The sequence below is a fragment of the Rhincodon typus genome, chromosome 16, assembly GCF_021869965.1.
Source record: "Rhincodon typus isolate 14 chromosome 16, sRhiTyp1.1, whole genome shotgun sequence".
Classification (NCBI taxonomy): Eukaryota; Metazoa; Chordata; class Chondrichthyes; order Orectolobiformes; family Rhincodontidae; genus Rhincodon; species Rhincodon typus.
In genome coordinates this window covers 30,038,500-30,057,215 of record NC_063347.1, presented here as the reverse complement: position 1 = coordinate 30,057,215, position 18,716 = coordinate 30,038,500, and the positions used below count along the sequence as shown (strand labels likewise).

Sequence of the window (18,716 nt, the reverse complement as noted above, 5' to 3'; positions counted from 1 at the left end):
ATCCATTATTCTTCACTAATCAGTTTATTGAAAGCACTTGGTTGTGCACTATTTTGAGTTGATGTGTTAAGCCACTCATTGAATAGCATTGACATTTTGACTGACTACATTTTTGGCATGCCTTGTAACATAGCCATGTTCTAAAGAATATTGTTTTATAAATTAGATACGAATATGACCCAATCATGATGAATAGGAATAATTTTGTATTCCGCCTGCCCCAAAAGATATTTTTGCCTAAAGTGGAAAGACAGATTGATAGTTATTTCATGATTGTTTATCCAATGAAAGAAGAGCAGTATTGAAATTAATATTGTAAAGCAAGAATTAATGGGCTGGGCTATTAATTGGGAGGTAGAAAATGAAGGATGATACTCAGAATAAAACACTAGTTATTTTGAAAGATGGAAACGTTTACTGGCCAAGTTAGTGAGATGTATTCTAACAGTTTCCAGTAGGTTATCAATGCCTCCTTTGTGTTTTCAAATCATATAAAGCAATTGAAATTCTAACTTAAAATGTTTGCACAGACAGTGCAGCATAAGGTTTTGCTACTTTTAACATTTGGCAAAGTGCAAGAAAAGTAAAAAGAGGATGTCAACAAATTACACTGTTAAGACAATATATCCTTTTAAAAAAAACCCTTTCTATCCAATCAAAGCTATTTTCATCCTTGATTCAAGTCAAGTCCTGTGACTTTCCGAACGTGAGAAAAACATTCATACCAAGTTCTACACTGGGGTGCAGACTATGTTTTCTGAATGGTCACCAAGACAAAAATCATAACATTTCAAAAGAAGCAGTAATTTTGACCATTGGTGGAGAAAAGCAAAACAATGTACACTGGAAACACCCCTGGAGTTTTCTATCAAGTTTGGAGGCTCATAATTACTTTCAAGATGTGAAAACAGTCTATAAATGAGTGAATCAAAAAAATTAATTAGTTCCAAAATCAATTGCATAAAAAGTGCTTAACTGAAACAACGTGCAAACTACTTTCCTTTGCTCCTTATCAACTGTTGACCGAATGAAGAACGAAATACAGAAGAGATTTTTATTTACCTACAAAATTGATACATTTAAGATATTTATTTGTCTAAATTATACTGGGCAGCTTTCAGGCAAACGTACTATTAGACAGATGTCAGGGCTATATTTATCAACTATCATTACGACATTAATTTCAGTGTACTTGCTTTCCAATTTATTTACACAGTCTATAGCACTGCTTTCTGTTAGAACAGTCAACTTTCTGCTTTACTGATTAGTAACATCTTATTTTTAATTAATCATGGATATTAATTAACACCAGAAAAACATCTTCTTGCCAAGTTAAATTCATGAGTACGATGATCACAAGTTGAAAAGGGGGTTCGAAAATGTTTGGTCTCCAATCATATTTAAAAGAACCACAGAACCTCTAATGTCAAGGTTTTGTACTTCCTAAAGAAAATTATACAATCCTTTTGGTTCACAGCAATTCACAGAAGAACAAGTCTAGTCTCGTATCAAAATGCCCTGAGCAAAACTTAGGATGAACCATAAGCAATATCCCTTATGTTGTACCCACAATTCTGGTTCTGGTTGTAAGTAATCAAGGTAAAGGCAATAGTACTGGGTGGAACAGAACTGATGAAAATAGGGATCTTTATGCAGCCCATGCTTATGGTTTACACGCACATGTTTGTGTTAATGTAGCCTCTCCTACTAGCCCACCTTAGTGGTGAGGTCATCTTGATCTCAATTCAATACACCTCTAAATGAGTTAAAAACATTTTACGGGAATGTTGTGTGTTTTTCAATAGCAATGTTATATCTGCCTCTCTGTCCACAAGTACCCGACAGGTTGAGGGTTTTCAGCATGTTCTTTCAGTCTGTCGACATCCCAGTATTTTGCTTTCTGATTAACTTGCATAACATTATCTGCACTGTTTAATACCCAGCAAAGGTCTCACTAGAAGTGATGTCAGTTCTAGTGTCAGACTAAAATTATAAAATGTGCCACTTCCAAAAAGAAAGAGAAACTTGCTCTGGAAATCAATCTGAAAAAAAAAAATCTTGATGAGTATCTTATTTTCTTGATCAGATTGACAATAATGGCACGGTGGCTCAGTGGTTAGCACTGCTGCCTCACAGCGTCAGGGACCCACGTTCAATTCCACCCTTGGGTGACTGTCTCTATGGAGTTTGCACGTCTCCCCACGTCTGCGTGGGTTTCCTCCGGGTGCTCCGGTTTTCTCCCACAGTCCAAAGATGCGCAGGCGAGGTGGATTGGCCATGGTAAATTGCCCGTAGTGTTCAGGGATGTGTAGACTGGATTATAGGGGGATGGGTCTGGGTGGGATGCTCCAAGGGTCACTGTGGACTTGTTGGGCTGAAGGGTCTGTTTCCACACAAAGGATTCTATGATATTGGCCTCAAATCATTAAATCAAGCAGACTGAATTCATGAAATATATGAAATATAAAGTTGCATCCACTGAATTACAAATTCAGACATTGATTATTTTTATGAAGAATATGAAGGGTATACATAATGTGTAGGGTATGCATCTATGTGTAAACAAAGGGTGACAGGATACAAACCTCTATGGAATTATTTCGTTGGTAACGAGAGCAAGGCATGATCCTGAAGAAATTCACTTGCAAACTCATCTCATCATGCCATTATTTGGGAAGCTTGAATCATTCAATCCTGCTGACAACTGGGCCCATTATGTGGAAAGAATGCATTACTTTTTCTGGGCACATGACATTGCAGCAGACAAACAGCAATGAGTAATTCTCCTGACAGCTTGTGGGCCTGCAGCTTTTTCAGTTATCAGAAATCTAACTTTTCCTGAGGCACTAGATGCTCAAACCTTTCAAGAGTTAATGAATTTACTGAAGAAATACCACAACCTCAACTGTCCTCCAATTCTGAGATGCTCTCTGTTTTACTCAGCAATTCGAGAATCAAGGGAATCCTTATTGGGACTTTTGACTAGATTAAGACGACTAGCAGAGGCATACGACTTTGGATTAACTTTTAATGAAATGCCGAGACCCCATTTGGTCATGGGATTAATGATGCAGCCATGCAAAAGTCCCTACTAGCTGAAATGCAACCGTACTTCAAACAGGCACTACAACTGGCTTTATCATTGGAAAATGTGCCAAGTGGGGCATATGAGTTGCAGGGTATTCCGATGGAAGTGGATACCCTTGCTAGGCCGACTGAGCTTGGAGAACACCACTCAAGTGAAGGCAATTGCATTGCTACAGTCAGGACACATACTGAACAGAGGGACTCTAGGGGTCAGCCCACAGCAAAACTCCCAAGCAAAGCCAAACCAAACCTCAGCCAAACCTTCACTGCTGGATAAATACCCAATCCCTTGCATAGAGGATTTATATGCAAAGCTCTTTTTTTGGGGGGTCAGGTGTCCTTAAAGCTGGAAATCAGCCATGTGTACTTGCAATTGTAGTTAAATGAGGATTTCCAGAGATATGCTACAACTAATACCCATAAGGGTTTGCACCAATATACGAGACTGCCATTTGGGGTATCGTCAGCTTGTGCAATTTTTCAGTGGACAATGGAGAACATTGTACAAGGTCTACCCAGATCACCATATATCTAGATAACAGACCAATCTAGACCAATAAGGAGCACCTACAGAACTTTTCTCCCAGGCACATGTATGCTCAAAAAGGAAAAAAGTATGCTCCAGGCACCTCAAGAGACCTGCTTGGGCTAGGCTTTAGTCAACAAGACTGGATGATAAAGTGAGGATAATCAAAGGTACTCCATCTCCCATGCCTATACCAGAGCTTAGGTCTTTCCTTGGGATGGTGAATTATTATGGATGTCATACATAACCTGGTCTCTATCCTGCCACATTTAAATCAACTCGTGAAAAAAAGTGTCAGCCTTGGAAATAGTCGCATAGCCAATTCATAGCGCCTCAGGAAAGTGAAGAAACAGCTATTATTCTCTAAGGTATTGGCACACTGTGATTCCAAGCAAGATCTGGTATTAACATGCGATTCTTCCCCATATGGCATCAGAGTAGTATTAGTTCATAGATGGCTGAATTGAGAGGAATGCCCAATAGCTTATGCATCCTGGACTTTGGCTAGTACGAAGCGCAAGTACACCCAGAGAAGAAAGGTTTGGTGGTCATTTTGGAGTCAGAAAGTTCCACTAATACCTTTAGAAGTAAATTTGTAACAGTAATGGACCACAGAACTTTGCTAGGTCTACTTAAAGAGGACAAGGCAGTGCGGCTCAGTTTCAGGCTGAATTCAACAGTGGGCCCTAATACGAAGTTTGAACACCGTCCAGGAAGCCAAGTAGAAATGCAGGTGCAAACACAGCAACAATAAAGGATATTCTATTCTACTGAGCAACCTCCCATTGGCAGATACATTGCCCAGGGTACCGCCACTGCAAGAGCCCGGAACGGTTTTAAATTTTCTGGACACACGTCCAGTCACAGCTAACAATATCAGACTGTAGACATAAAGATCCGGTGCTGGCAAAACTAAAACAGCTGCTGGTAATAAGGAAAACCAAAGGGCCATCACAACCAGAACTGAAACCTTTTCAGATCCAGAGAGACCAGATCAGAGTAGAGTACGGCATAATATTATGCTGTACTCGAGTGATTATCCTGAACAAAGACTGCCACCAGATACTGGCTGAACTGCACAATCATCATCCAGGGGTCTCCAAAATGAAGATGTTATACCTGTGGCCGGGATTGGATGCAAACAGTGTTGGTGAGGCAGTGTCCAGAGTGCCACGAAGGACAAAAATAACTGTCAGCAGCTCCCACACATTCAAGTAAACCCTGGGCTCAGTCATAAGTCGACTACACAGGTTCTTTCACGAGACCTAATCTTAGTCATTGTAGCCACTCAAAGTGGTTGGCCATGCATAGAATTCATTCATCAAACACAGGGACAATGATTGAAAAACCGTGCACGTCATTTGCATAACACTGACTCCCGGAAGTACTGGTCAGAGATAATGGCCATCGTTTACTCGCAGGGAATTAGTGTCATTTCCTGAAATTGAAGCAACATCCCATCCAGCATCCAATGGTCCGGTAGAAAGAGCAGTCCAAACTTTGAAGCAAGGCTTAAAGAAACAGCCTATAGCTTCGCTGGATACCAAACTTTCCCCATTTCTATTTGATTATCAGACCATCCCTCATGGAACTACAGGGATAGCTCCAGCAAAGTTGCTAACAGGGAGAAGACTCCATGCCAGGTTAAATCTGAAATTCCCGGAATAGGGGTGGGAGTGTGTGAGAGGGAGTGAAATGGCATCAGGAATGCCAATGCTATTTGCATGACTCTGCTAAGTGAGGCAGACTGCTTATTTGAGGGGACATAGTTTGGTGTAGGAACCACAGGAATGGCCATGCATTGGTAAGGGGCATGGACAATGCAAGGACTCAAGTCCAGTGACGTATAAAGTTTAGGAAGATGCGATGGTCCTGAACAAGCATGTGGACCATATGTAAGGCACAAATTTGCAAACAGGGCAGGAGCAAAACAACTCAGGCTCTTCAGAACAGTCAGAAAGGCTGGCAGAACCAGTGGGCTCTCCCTCTCCATCAAGCACTGAAGAGACCTTGGAATCTTAGGTGAACATGGCAGATGTCGTCACCTTGATCCCTTTGTCACCTGAGGGGGGGGTGGTGGTGTTGGGAAGGGGTGCTGTAAATATAACAAGATCAGACAGGTGGGCCTCACAGAATGAGTTCCCCAATTGGACCACATTAACAGCTCATATCAGGGAGCCCTGGCTGACAGATAAGAACAGACATCTTGACACTAAGAGCTGGATCAGTGAGAAGGACTTTCCATGTATAAATAAAGCGTGAATTGATGATGGGATCCCAGCCTGTGGAGTTACTTCAGAACTACTCTAGCAATTCGCTTCTGTACCCTATCCAAGGTTTGTCTTCCTTCCAGAATTGGGAGCAGATCCCCAGCTACAGCCAAACTAGTAACTGATACTGTATTAACAAAATACTAAACAAAACAAACCAAAGAACCTGGAAATCAGGAGCAAAAACAGAAACTGCTAGAAAAAGACAGCAGGTCTGACAGATCTGTGGAGAGAAAGCAAAGTTAACATTTTGGGTCCAGTGACCCTTCTTCAGAATTGATTGCAGCTAGGTAACACATGATAAAGAAGGGGTGGGTGGGAGAAGGAGTTAATGATAGTTGGAAATGGAACCCAGAAAGAAAGAAAAACAGTTGGTCAGACAAAGGAATGGGTAAAAGTCAGCCTGGGAGAATTAATAGCTACTAATGGGAACCATTTGTGGTAGCAGCCCATGTGATGACAAGGCCTGGTGTATGGGATTGGGGTAAGGACACAGGAGAAAATGCTCCGGTCCTAAAATTATTAAACTCCATATGGAGTCCAGAAGGGTTCCAAAGTGGAAAATGAGGTGTCATTCGTCCAGCTTGTGCTGAGCTTCGAGAGAGAGAGAGACAGCGAGAATGTTCGCCAAGGAAATGGCAGACACTTGGTAGTTCAATACAAAAATATTGAACTAGCATGAGTCAGGGGGCGGGGATGATAACAAGAATAATGGCCAAAAGTAAAAGCAAAAAAAGGAACAAGGCATAGCTGTCAAGGTACTGTGTTTTTTGCCATAGGTTATGCAACTTCCATTACATAGATAAGCAGGGTCATAGTCACCATTCAGGCTATACAGAGACCTGCTTTGCTTTGGCTTTGCACTCTAAAGGCGAATGAATAGCTAAAAGATAGCTTAAATGCAATAATTATTGTAACAAACAATAGAATGAATTATAAATGCAATTACTAAAATTGAAATTAATGTTAAAATAATGAAAACTTGATTTTGGAAATATTGCTGCTGCAATATGTAGTTAAAATGATCAGACGGTTTTACATTCCAGATTTTATAACTGATAAACTAAAAGAAAAAGTCAAAGTCAATAATCAGCCTTAAATTTAACTCAATAAAAGCATTGACACTCGAAACGAAGATGAAAAATTGTTAAATCGATAATAGGAACGGGACCAAAAAATTCCCTCAGCAGAATTGCGAAAGACTGTTTAGAATAATTGATACTTACAATTTAATCAAATTTAAAAAAAAGTGGTTCGTCCTTACCTTGCCTGTTTTGTGGTCGAACCAGATGAGAGCATGGTTTCTGGAAAGCACTTTGCAATCGAAAGTGGCGTTATTTTGGGCTGGTCTGCAACGTGCCACTGATCGACCGATTTTGACAGGTTCGTCCAGGTAGACATGGCGCTCCTGAAAAGGGTGCGAATTTGGCCGACAGGTGAAGATGGCTAGTGCTGAAGGCATATGGGACTGGTGACGAGCCTCAGTCAAAGTCAAGAGAGGAAACTCGCCTTGATCCACTTCCTGATCCAGAGCGACAATGTCGTTTCAAAATATATTAGAAATGTAAAACAACCTGCTTTTATATATAAATGAGAATATTTACACACAACATCCGCAAGCTCTTTCTGTACAAAATGAGAGATTCATCTTTCATCCGCTAACACACCCATCTCAATAAATCAGAAACAACTCGACGCATCTTCTGTCCTTGCCTGAAGACCTGTCCGTTGAGATTAGTCCATTAGGTCGGTGTTTATATACCGTCATCTAGCTTTTACAACGGTAAAAAAAAATGAAGACTTATCAGTCTCACTTAAGGACACGCGCAGCTGACTGAAGATAAAATCGTCGGTGTGCAATCAGAATTAGTGCTTTTTTTTGCCCCTCTTAGCCCGACAAGGTTATCGCCGAATTTCAGTCGGACACGTTAAAAGCTGGTCTTACAGTAATAACTCGCACATCACAAGTCCTCCTGTGGGCAATGGGGGGCGGCCCTCGACAGTTAACTGCGGAAAAAAAGAAATGGAACCGCCACTTTATCTTCTCGAAAGCACGTCCTGTCAGAGCCAAAGGAAGCAGAGTTAACAACTAGGCCTCAGGCCTGACTGAATCCTGATCACCGAGTCCAAAGTCGTGAACTTATGACCCGAAATCAAAACAAATCCTTTCGATCAAAGGCCACGATCCAAGGAGCTCCCGATCCACAGCTGAAGGAACCCCCCCCACCACCACCCTCTTTAATAAAGAACTGATGCTGAAAGTAGACAAGCTCGCTCAACACCTGCGGCCGTTACTGTTGTAGGACGAAATAGGAACTATTCTTCGCCTGTGCTTTTGCCCTCCACCGAACCCAAGCTTGTAACACGTCCCCCACAAGCCACTGAAGCCGCCATAGCTTCACCGCATAGGCAATAACTTGACAGCGGAAGCACCGGCCGCCGCTAATTGACAAGCAATATAACCAATAGCGGCCAGACGGTCGGCCAAGGACAGCCAATTGAGGTGTGCGCTGGGCGGGCAGCTGAGACAACCGGTGGGTGTGTTGGGCGGTTGATTGACGTGGAGAATGAACCAAACATAAACAGGTCGGAAACGTGAGCCGGCTAGATTTAGCCAAACAGGAGAAACAGGCGGAACAGCGACCCGATCCAACCAAACGTACCGAGTAAATCGGCCGGGAAAATCGGAATAATCGCGGCAAGTTTACCGAGATTCAAGTGCATGTTATCACCGTCATTAATTCTTTCACTGTTGTTAATTAAATTCACTTTTATGTATCACCATCTCTTCATCATGTGTGTCACAAATCTGATAAAGGATGAAATCTCTTCAAACATTGGCAGTTGGGGAAACCTCAGCTCCGTCAAGCAAATCTAGGGCGTTTGGCTGACGTAACACGCAGCCGGTCTACATCATCACGTCACCGCCAACGGCGAGTTAACGTCGTCCCCTCGGTCTGGGCAGTGTTGAGAGGAAAATATGGCTTTTCAAGCTCTGACAGGTGACTGTGATGACCTGGACGCGCTGTTACAGAGGTTCATTCCCGACAAGGATTACCTGTGTAGTCCTGACAGGTCACCATCACTGCCATGGGACAGGTTCGCTGCCTGGGTTCACTGTATCTGCGTGGTCGGGTTCGACCTGGAGCTGGGGCAGGCTGTCGAAGTGAGTTTATGTAAATCCCAGAAATTGTAAATATATATGTGTTTTTACGAGAAGAAAGAGGAAATTATTTGCAGTAGGAAGTTGGTGTTAGTCGTTGGCGATCAATGGGAATTGCCTTTTTAACTTTTGCTTTTGTTTCGATGCGAAGACCGCCGTGTGTCTTGCGACGGAGCCGACGCTGTTCTTTGTGCCACCAAAAGTCAAGGCCATTTCTAAAATAATGCAACTAATTGTGTGTATTTACAATCTTAAATGTTTTTAAGTCTTTTTTTTGGCTGTGTGAATCCATAGTGCAACGTTTGTAGATGTGTATCTATCGGAGCGGTTAATTTCGAAACAATTTTAATAAGAAGCGAAACGTATACCCGATGCCAATTTTCTCAGAAGCAATATCAAAAAGAGCTTCTGTTTGGTTTAATTAGCCGCTGTGCATAACAATTCTTCTTAAACCAAGATATTTGAGATGGCTGCGTTGAAGTGCATAACTTTTAAATTTGATAAGTAGAATCTGTAAAATCTAATCAACGGAGAATTGCTAATTCCAAAAGCACATTGATTCGAATCTGGAACAATACAATAGCGCACAAGGCATCAAGGTTTGAAATGTTAAGCCACTTTGTTTTCTTTAATATTAACATACTGAAGAATATTGAGAGCTTTTATTTTGTGACTGTTTGGACAAAAAAAATCAATTTCGAGTTAAGTCTATTGAGTTTTTTTTAAAGACCTTATTACATTCTATGATCTGAGAATAATTCGATGTATTACTCCAACACATTGTAGCCAATAACGTTAGTGTCATCATGTGCTCTGTTTTTCTATTTGAGAAGTCCAAACGAAGCATAGCTTCAAGTTCTCTGCATCTGCTATATTTTGAATCATTACGCAACATCCGTGATCAACAGACTGAAGAAGCCTTTTTTTAAAAGAAATCAGTTGAAGACAGTGTCTAAAGAATTGCAATATTACTAAAATGCACTACTAACAAAAAGCAAGATAAGATTTTTCAATTGAAATGACACGTTAACAACTCTTGGTAGTTTTCACATGTTAATTGTATTTTTAGAAAATATAATTTTAATACTAATAATATTTTTAAAATGCTATTTAAAATGACAAGCTATTTTAATTGCCATCATTTGCATTTATTGTGCAAGCTGTAAATGAGTCCTTAAATGAGTATTGGATAGACTGTATTCCCTAAATTCAAGAGGGCACCATGATGCCCAAAGATACTCAGGGCTGGGAGTGGAACTTGGAGAAGCATTTGCCATAATATTTCAGTTTTCTTTAGGCACGTGTGGTGCCAGAGGCCTTGAGAACTGCAAACATTACGAATGTTCAAAAATGATGTGAAGACAAGCCAAGCAACTATAGGTCATTTTGCTGTACTTTGGATGGCTGTTTTGTGATGCAGAATGATGGCTACAGAATGGGTTCAGTTTCACCATAATGGTGGCAAATTCTCGATCTTGAATCTGGCCTGAGGTGGGGGTGACTCTTGGGTTAAACCAACCACCAGCCTCTCTTTCTAATGAGACAGCAGTGTATGGTGCTGTGGGACTATGGCAACTTTCAATTTGATGGGGAAGCCTGTAGAAAGAATAATTGAGGGAACAACCTTTTATAGAGGATAACAAAATCATGAGGGGCATGGGTAGAGTGAATAGCGAAGGTCTTTCTCCTAGGGTGCTGGAGTCCAAACCTGGACGACGCAGGTTTAAGGTGAGAAGGGGAAAGATTTAAAAAGGACCTGAGGGGTAAGTTTTCCATGCAGAGGGTGGAATGAGCTGCCGGAGGCAGGTACTATTACAACATTTAAAAGGCATCTGGATGGGTATATAAATAGGAAGAGTTTAGAGGGATATGGGCCAAATGCTAGCAATTGGGACTAGGTCAAATTGGGATGTCTGATCCGCGTGAATAACTTGGACCGAAGGGTCTGTTTCCCTGCTGTATGACTCTAAGTGACTTTACATGGGCAAATATATTGTATAAATATATTTAATGTGAATTTCTTGAGGTAAAATCCTGTTTAACCAACTTGTTAGATGCTTTCAAGATGTAAGAGAGTTGATGATGGCAAGGCTATTACTGTGTTCTACATGGACTTCGAAAGGCTTTTGGTATAGTGCTGTGCAACAGAGTTCTAACCCAAGTTATAGCTCATGGAATAAATTAGAAACCAGTAACATGGATAAGATATTGGCTGAGTAACAACAAACCAAGAGAAAGATCATAAGACATAGGATTGGAAGTAAGCCATCAAGTCTGTTCTGCCATACAACAAGGCCATGGCTAATTTGATAATCCTCAACTCTCCTTCCATGCCCCCATAACCCATGATTTCCCTCGATGATTAGAAATCTGTCTACCTCAGCCTTGAATTTACTTGATGGCGCAGCCTTGACAGCTTTTTTATGATAAAGAATTCTACAGATTCACTACCCGCACAATTGTTTCTGGTGCAAGTTTCTTCGTCTCAAAATGAATGTTAGATTTAATAATGCTATGGTCATGTTCCCTGACAAATTGTGAAGTGGGGCAGTGTTAATTAGTGGATGTTTTTCAGGTTGGTTAGAAGGTTTGTATGGAGATCCTTGGCAGTCTATGTTGGGACCTTTGCATTTCCTGGCATAATAACCTAGACTTTGGTTTATTGTGCATACTTTTAAAGTTTGTGAATGATATAAAACTTTGAAACAATATTACCTGCGAGGACGATAGATAAGAGTTGGAATTGGTCTGGTCCTCCATTTGATCATGGCTGTTATTTTTCTCAACCCCATTCTCCTGCCGTCCTTCCATAACCCTTAATCCTTTTACTAATCAAGAAGTTGTCTATTTCTGTCTCAAAGACTCTAAGTGACTAGGCCTGCACAGCCTTCTGTGGCAATGAGTTCCACAGATGAGGACAATATAGAACTTCAGAAAGACAGACAGATGGTGTTGCAAGCAAGTGGTAGATGAAGTTCAATGCAGTGATATTTGAAAGAGGCATTTTGGTAGGAATATCATGGCGAGATAGTATAAACTAAGGGATACAGTGCTAAAGCAGGTGCCTAGGTGTATATGTGCATAAATTATTAAAAATGACGGGATGGATTGAGAGTGTAACTAATACGGTATGCTATGTCCTGTGCTTTATTGATTGGAGTGCAGAACATAAGCACAAGGAGGTTTTGTTGAACTTGCATAGGGCACTAATTTGTCATCAAATTAGTGCATTTAGTTCTGGGTGTGGCAATTTAGAAAAATAAATGCCTTCATGTCCTATCTGAAATGTGAGGGAGGTCATGACATTCAAATTATTCACTCTGAAATTCCAAACTAGTGTATTTGAACTGAAACTACAGAAATTTTCAACCATTTTTGAAAAAATACAGTGAATTTTTATTATGAATGATATTGCATGATGGCTATTAAACATCCCAGTCCCACAATAAGGTATAATATAGTAATTATTTCTCAGTTTGCAATATATGTCTTCTACGCTGTAATGGCTCTGAATGTCTGAGAATACTTCAATGCGCTTAAACAGATATATTTTTGAAAATTCATTCCTGGGATGTGAGCGTCCTTGTTTTGGGCCAACATTTATTGCCCATCCCTAGGTGCCCTGGAGAAGCTGATAGTGAGCTACATTCTTGGACTGCTGCAGCCCATTTCGTGCAGGAAGATCTAGAATGCCATTTGGTGTGAATTCCTGTATTTTGACCAGCAACACTTGAAGGAACATCCATATGATTCCAAAATAGTATGGTGAGTTTGAAATATATCACCATACCTTAAGTGTTATTGGGATAAAGTCCTGGAACTCCCTCCTTAATGGCATTGTGCCCAAATACTGGCCTACCAATACTGTAAGCCCCCTGCTGTAAACAGCTGACTGCAGTTTTTATTGGCTAATAAATATATAGCATAATGTAAATGCTATCAGAAATGTTCTGGACAGCTGTAAGCATAATGAACAGTAGGTGCTGTTAATTCACTACTAACTACAGAAGCCATAACTTAACACATTCTATCTGCTATTAGAAGCAAAACTTATGTTGTGGAGCCAGGCTACATAACAGTATTTACTGTACAGTGCACTGCCATGTAGCCTTCCTTTCGGATACGTTATAATAAGGTAAAGTATTTCATAGTGGGAAAGGTGACAGCCGAGTGGTATAATCCCTGGACTGTTAATCCAGAGACCCAAGTATGCTCTGTGGACCTGGGTTTGAATCCTGCTTTGGCAGATGGTTGAATTCAATACAAAATATAGAATTAAGAGTTTAGTGATGACCATGAATCAATTGTCAGAGAAACACATTTGCTTCACTAATATCCTTTAGGAAAGGAAACAGCCATCCTAATGTCGTCTGGTCTACATGTCACTCCAGACCCACAGCAATGTGGTTCCCTTGACTGCCCGATGGGCAATAACTGCTGGCGTAGCCAGTGATGCCCTCATCCTGTGAATGAAAAAAAATTTTTTGCCTCATTTTGCTATTTCCAGGAGGAAAGTATTAGGACTATTAATATTTATTCTTAATATCAGAAAATTGTTCTTCATTTTCAAAATATGCATTTTCTCTGACATTTTTAATGCTGTAACATATTTCGAGCTGTTTTACCAATACAGTTGTAGCATGTCTTGTAAAAACATTAATATTACTTTCACAATGTGTTACTTTTTATAGGTCATATATCCTCCTCATGCAAAGCTATCTGACAAAGAGGTTAGTATAAATGGTGCTGTAAACTGCCTTTTTATTTATTTTGGACAGTTGCAGTAATATCATCAAAGTTTATTTCTTTGTTTTTCAGAAAACAAGTATTTGTTATTTATCCTTTCCAGACTCTAATTCAGGTAATTTGTCCATTGCTGTATTTATTAAATTAGCTTGTGTTTGACTAACAAGTAGAGCTATTAACTCCTATCAATGACGTTATGAGTATTCCCAGTTGTTTGAAAGAAAATGAGAGAGTCTCCAGTGAGAATAGAAAGATGAACAGAGAAAACAGGGGTATTCACTAAATACTTTAAGCTAATGTTGGAAATGAAATGACTTCTGAAGTGGTTGAGAGTGGAAAGATTATATTTACCAAGAAAATTTTATGTAATTTAGTTAAGCTAAAGAAAGATGTTGGTGCAGATTTTAGGGTCATCATGTCAGAGAAACAGCTAGTATTCTCTGCTCATTGCCTTGTGAAATTGATAGTGAGTTCTGTGGCACAGTTAAACTTCAGAATCCAAAAATTTCTGTTTACCAAGTTGCCGTTCATCCAAAGGATATTAGACCCTGATGAGGCTGCAACTGGTGTATTGTGTGCAGTTCTGGTCACCATATTACAGGAAGGACATAATTGCTCTGGGGAGAATGTAGAGAATTGGTATATTGCCAGGGCTGGAGAATTGTAGCTATGCGGAGAGATTGGAGAGGTTGGGGTTGCTTTCCTTGGAACAGAGAAGGGTCAGGGGTGATATGATTGAGGGATATAAAATGCTAAGGGGTTGAGATCGGTTCCTTCTGTCTACTGTATTTCATTTTGCAGAGTTCAAAAACCAGAGATCATATATTAAAACTAAGTGGCAGACAGAATAGAGGGGATGTGAGGAAAATCATTTTTATGTATAGGGTGATGGGTATTGGGAATTCACTGGCTGAGTTGGGCGGAGGCAGAGACCCTAAACGTTTTTTTTTTAAAGAGGTACTTTGATCTGCACCTTAAGTGCTGTAACCTGTTGGACTATGGGCTGTGTGCAAGAAGATGGGATTAGAAATGGCATCTAGGTATTTTTGGGTTGGTATGGACAAGATGAGCTGAATGGTCCCCTTCTGTACTGTATCCTTTCTATGGTTTTATGGGTAAGTCTCTGCAGACTGCAATCTTTAGGAATAAAACAACAAAACGTATCTTTGTGTCATCAAAAAACTTGGCAATAGTACGTTCACTCCCTCACCTAAGCCATTCGTAAATGTTGTAAATAATCATGGCCCCAGCACTGATCTGTGGAGATGCCACTACTTAGTTTGCTGTCCTGAAAATGTTTCCTTTAATCCAACTTTGCTTTTCTGTTTGTGTCACCGCTCTGCATGTCAATAAGATATTGGACGTGAAAGTGTAATCCAGCTGTTTATTGTCAGTTAGTTAATTCTCAATCCATGCTTCTCCCTATATGCATATCCTACTCCCAACAACATGGGCTCTTATTAAGTGGTCTTGTTTGATAAATTACTGCACACACCTTCTGAATTAAGAAAATCTGTCTCCTATACATTGTAATTTTATTGTTAAAAATTCTCAAGAATGTTATGGCTTGAGATAGAACTCAGATGTTAAAACCACACTAATGTAGTATGTAGATGACTAATATAGGTGAGAGTCCATGATGTTAGGGGCAATGCACTAATATGGATATAGAATTGGCTAACTGATAGAAAGCGTGGGGATATAGGGGTCTTTTTCAAGATGGCAGTTGGTGACTAGTGGAATTCCACAAGGGTACATGTTGGGACTATAACAATTCATGCTATACATTAATGATCTAGACCATGGAACTGAGGGCATTGTTGTTGTTATTTGGCAGGTGAAACAAAGAGAGATTGAGGAACAGGTAGTGTTGAGGAAGCAGGGAGGCTGAATAAGGACTTGCACAGGCTAGGATAGTGGGCAAAGAAGTGGCAAATGAAATACACTGTGGGAAAGTATAAGGTTATGCACTTTTGTAGAAGGATTAGCGCCATAGACTACTTGCTAAATGGGGAAAGGCTTTGTTAATCTGAAGCACAAAGGGACTTGGGAGTCCTCGCTCTGGGTCCTCTTAAAGTTAACATGCAAGTTCAGTTGGAATAAGGAAAAAAATGCAATGTTAGCATTACTTTGAGAGGACTAGAATACAAGAGCATGGATGTACTGCTAAGGCTGTATAAGGCTCTGATCAGACTGGATATGACGATGATGTTTCCACTAGTAGGAGAGGTAGGACGTCAGGACGCAGTCTTGGAGTGATGGGATTGACTCTTTAGAACCAAAATGAGGAGCAATTTCTTCAGTCAGAGGGTGGTGAAACTGTGGAACTCATTGCTGCTGCAGGCAGCGGATGTCAAGTCATTCAGCATGTTTAATAGCGTGATTTGTTCTTGATTGATAAGAGGATCAAGGATTATGGGGAGAAGACAGGAGAATAGGGTTGAGAAGCATATCAGTCATGATTGAATGGCGCAGTAAAATTGATGGGGCCAAATGGCCTAATTCTTATTGGATAGTTAAGAAGGCATAAGGGACACTTGGCTTTATCAGTCGAGGCATTGATTATAAGAATAGGGAGATAATGTTGGAGCTGTACAGGACTTTGGTAGACCACTTGGGTACTGTGTAGCTCTGGCCACCACTCTGTAGAAAGGATGCGATTGTACTGAAGAGAGTGCAAAGAAAATTAACGGGATGTTGCCTGGGATGGAGCATCTAAGCTATGAAGAGAGACTGGATAAGCTTGGGTTGTTTTCTTTGTAGCAGAGAAAGCTCAACAAAGACCTGATTTGAGGTGTAAAAGATTATGAAGGGCATGGCCATGGTGGATAGAAAGCAGATGTTCCCCTTAATTGAAGATTCACTAACAAGGGAATATAATTTTCAGGTGAAAGGTAGAAGGTTTAGAGGGGACTTGATGAAGCATTGTTTCATCCAAAGAGTGATAGGGATCCAAAATGCACTGCTTGGCAGTATAATTGTGGCAGGTGCCCTCGCAACCTTTAATAGTTCTTGGATGAGCTCTGGAAGTGTCATAACATTCAAGACTATGGGCCTGGCTTGAACAGTGGGACTAGTGTAGATTTAGGGTACTTTTAGCAGTACATATTTGATGTGCTGAAGGGTCCCTTCTGTATTGTGTGATTCTATGAATAAATGCTAGCAAAGTTTGCAGATGACACTAAGGGAAAAGATATAGTTCTGCGAAATAGCAAGTGAAATTGCAAATGGATATCAAACTTATAAGGAATTCAGTTGAAATGAAATTACTTACTAGTAAGTGTGCACTGATGCATTTTGATTTTAAAAAAAAATTGGACTCTAAAAGTGCTGCATCAGAACAGAGGAGTCTGGGTGTACAGGTTTACAGAATATTAGAAGCAACACTTCAGGCTTATAAGGCTGCAAGTAAAGCAATGAACTTTAGTTTTAGCCCAAGAGTTACAGAATATAAAGGCCAAGAGATAATGATGAGCCTATGTTAATCCTAACAAGTCCTTAAAGTTCTGTTGTACAGTATTGAGCTTCACACGAAAAGAGGAATATTGAGGCTCGAGAGGTGGTGCAACAGTTGCAACACATGTCTGGAATGAAGAATTATTAAAATGATGAAACGCTTAAAAAGAAATTTTTCTTTTAAAACAACGCAATTGGTAGGACAATTTGATAGAATTTACTATTGCTGCAAGATGTTTCCAGTAGTGGAGGGATTAGACCATTGGACAATAGCTACAGGATTAAATATGGGATTTGAAGCAGGAGAATTTGAAACTTCACTGCTCAGGTCAGTCGTTAGTGTCAACATTACATCATGCAGTGTAAACTCTGACTTGAACTGGTATCATTCTATGTTGTAATTGACTTTTATGTAACCATGTAATCACTAGCTAATCTCTCTGTCCTGACTTTTCTGTGATTTATTGCCTGTTTCCCACCATAGCTTTGTATCATTTGTAATCATTTACAACAAGAACCTATCACTTGTCTCTTTTTTTAATATTGTTTCTCCTATTTACAGGGACTGACATCCTGTTATGTAAATACTGATTCAGAGCTATTTGCATTGAACTTCTCTGGTTCTGCACTATCCTCGGTGATTGGGGGGAAAAAAAAGGTGTAAAAAAAAAATGTGCAAGTTGGGTGGGGACTTTTCCAGGACTGGAGGATTTGAGTGATAAGGAGAGGTTGGATAGGCTGGGACTTTTCCCACTGGAGTGTAGGAGGTTGAGGAGTGACCTTATAGAGGTTGATAAAATCGTGAGGGGCATAGATGAGGTGAATAGCAAAGGTCTTTTCCCTAGGGTTGGGGTGTTCAAAACTGGAGGGCATAATTTTAAGGTGACAGGAGAAAGCTTTTAAAAAGGACCTGAGGGTTAACATTTTCCACACAGAGGGTGGTTCAAATGTGGAATGAACTGCCAGAGGAAGTAGTAGATGCAGATACATTTACAACATTTAAAAGACATACGGACAGATACATGAATGAAAAAGGTTTAGAGGGATATGGCCAAATGCACGTAAATAGAACTAGTTTAGTTTGGGAAACTTATTTGGCTTGGTTGAGTTGGATCAAAGGGTCTGTTTCATGTTGTATGACCTGACTCCATAACTTTGTGCTGCAGCGTAACCGTTTCTTGTCTGCTTTGTCACTGAATCATATAGCACAAGTTTGTGCCATGATTCTGTTTGGGCAGTTATAGCATCATGGAATTTTACGATACAGAAGGAGGCCATTTGACCCATTTTCTCATTTTTAACCATGCTACGTGAGAGAAGAATAAGCAATTTTACTATTCAGGATAGTAAATTAGGTAACAAGGTGCAGGGCTGGATGAACACAGCAGGCCAAGCAGCATCATAGGAGCAGAAAGGCTGACGTTTCGGGCCTAGACCCTTCATCAGAAAAGCTTTTCTGATGAAGGGT

The 18,716-nt window shown here is 40.3% G+C and overlaps 2 protein-coding genes across 3 annotated transcripts in view; one reads left to right on the top strand and one right to left on the bottom strand.

The window, feature by feature from the left end:
* The window catches only part of slmapa (sarcolemma associated protein a), a 254,138-nt gene extending 245,812 nt beyond the window's left edge, over positions 1–8,326 (bottom strand). The window contains exon 1 of the mRNA XM_048606410.1: positions 7,148–8,326. Within this exon, the coding sequence (XP_048462367.1) occupies positions 7,148–7,345 (198 nt within the window). The 5' untranslated portion in view covers positions 7,346–8,326. The remainder of the gene's footprint in view (positions 1–7,147) is intronic.
* A 206-nt stretch (positions 8,327–8,532) lies between these two features.
* Positions 8,533–18,716, top strand: part of dennd6aa (DENN/MADD domain containing 6Aa) — a 91,410-nt gene continuing 81,226 nt past the window's right edge. The window contains exons 1-3 of one of the 2 annotated variants that reach the window (XM_048606411.1): positions 8,533–9,049; positions 13,738–13,776; positions 13,865–13,907. In XM_048606411.1, the coding sequence (XP_048462368.1) occupies positions 8,864–9,049; positions 13,738–13,776; positions 13,865–13,907 (268 nt within the window). In that variant the 5' untranslated portion in view covers positions 8,533–8,863. The remainder of the gene's footprint in view (positions 9,050–13,737; positions 13,777–13,864; positions 13,908–18,716) is intronic. The other variant, XM_020537416.2, reaches the window with a different exon arrangement.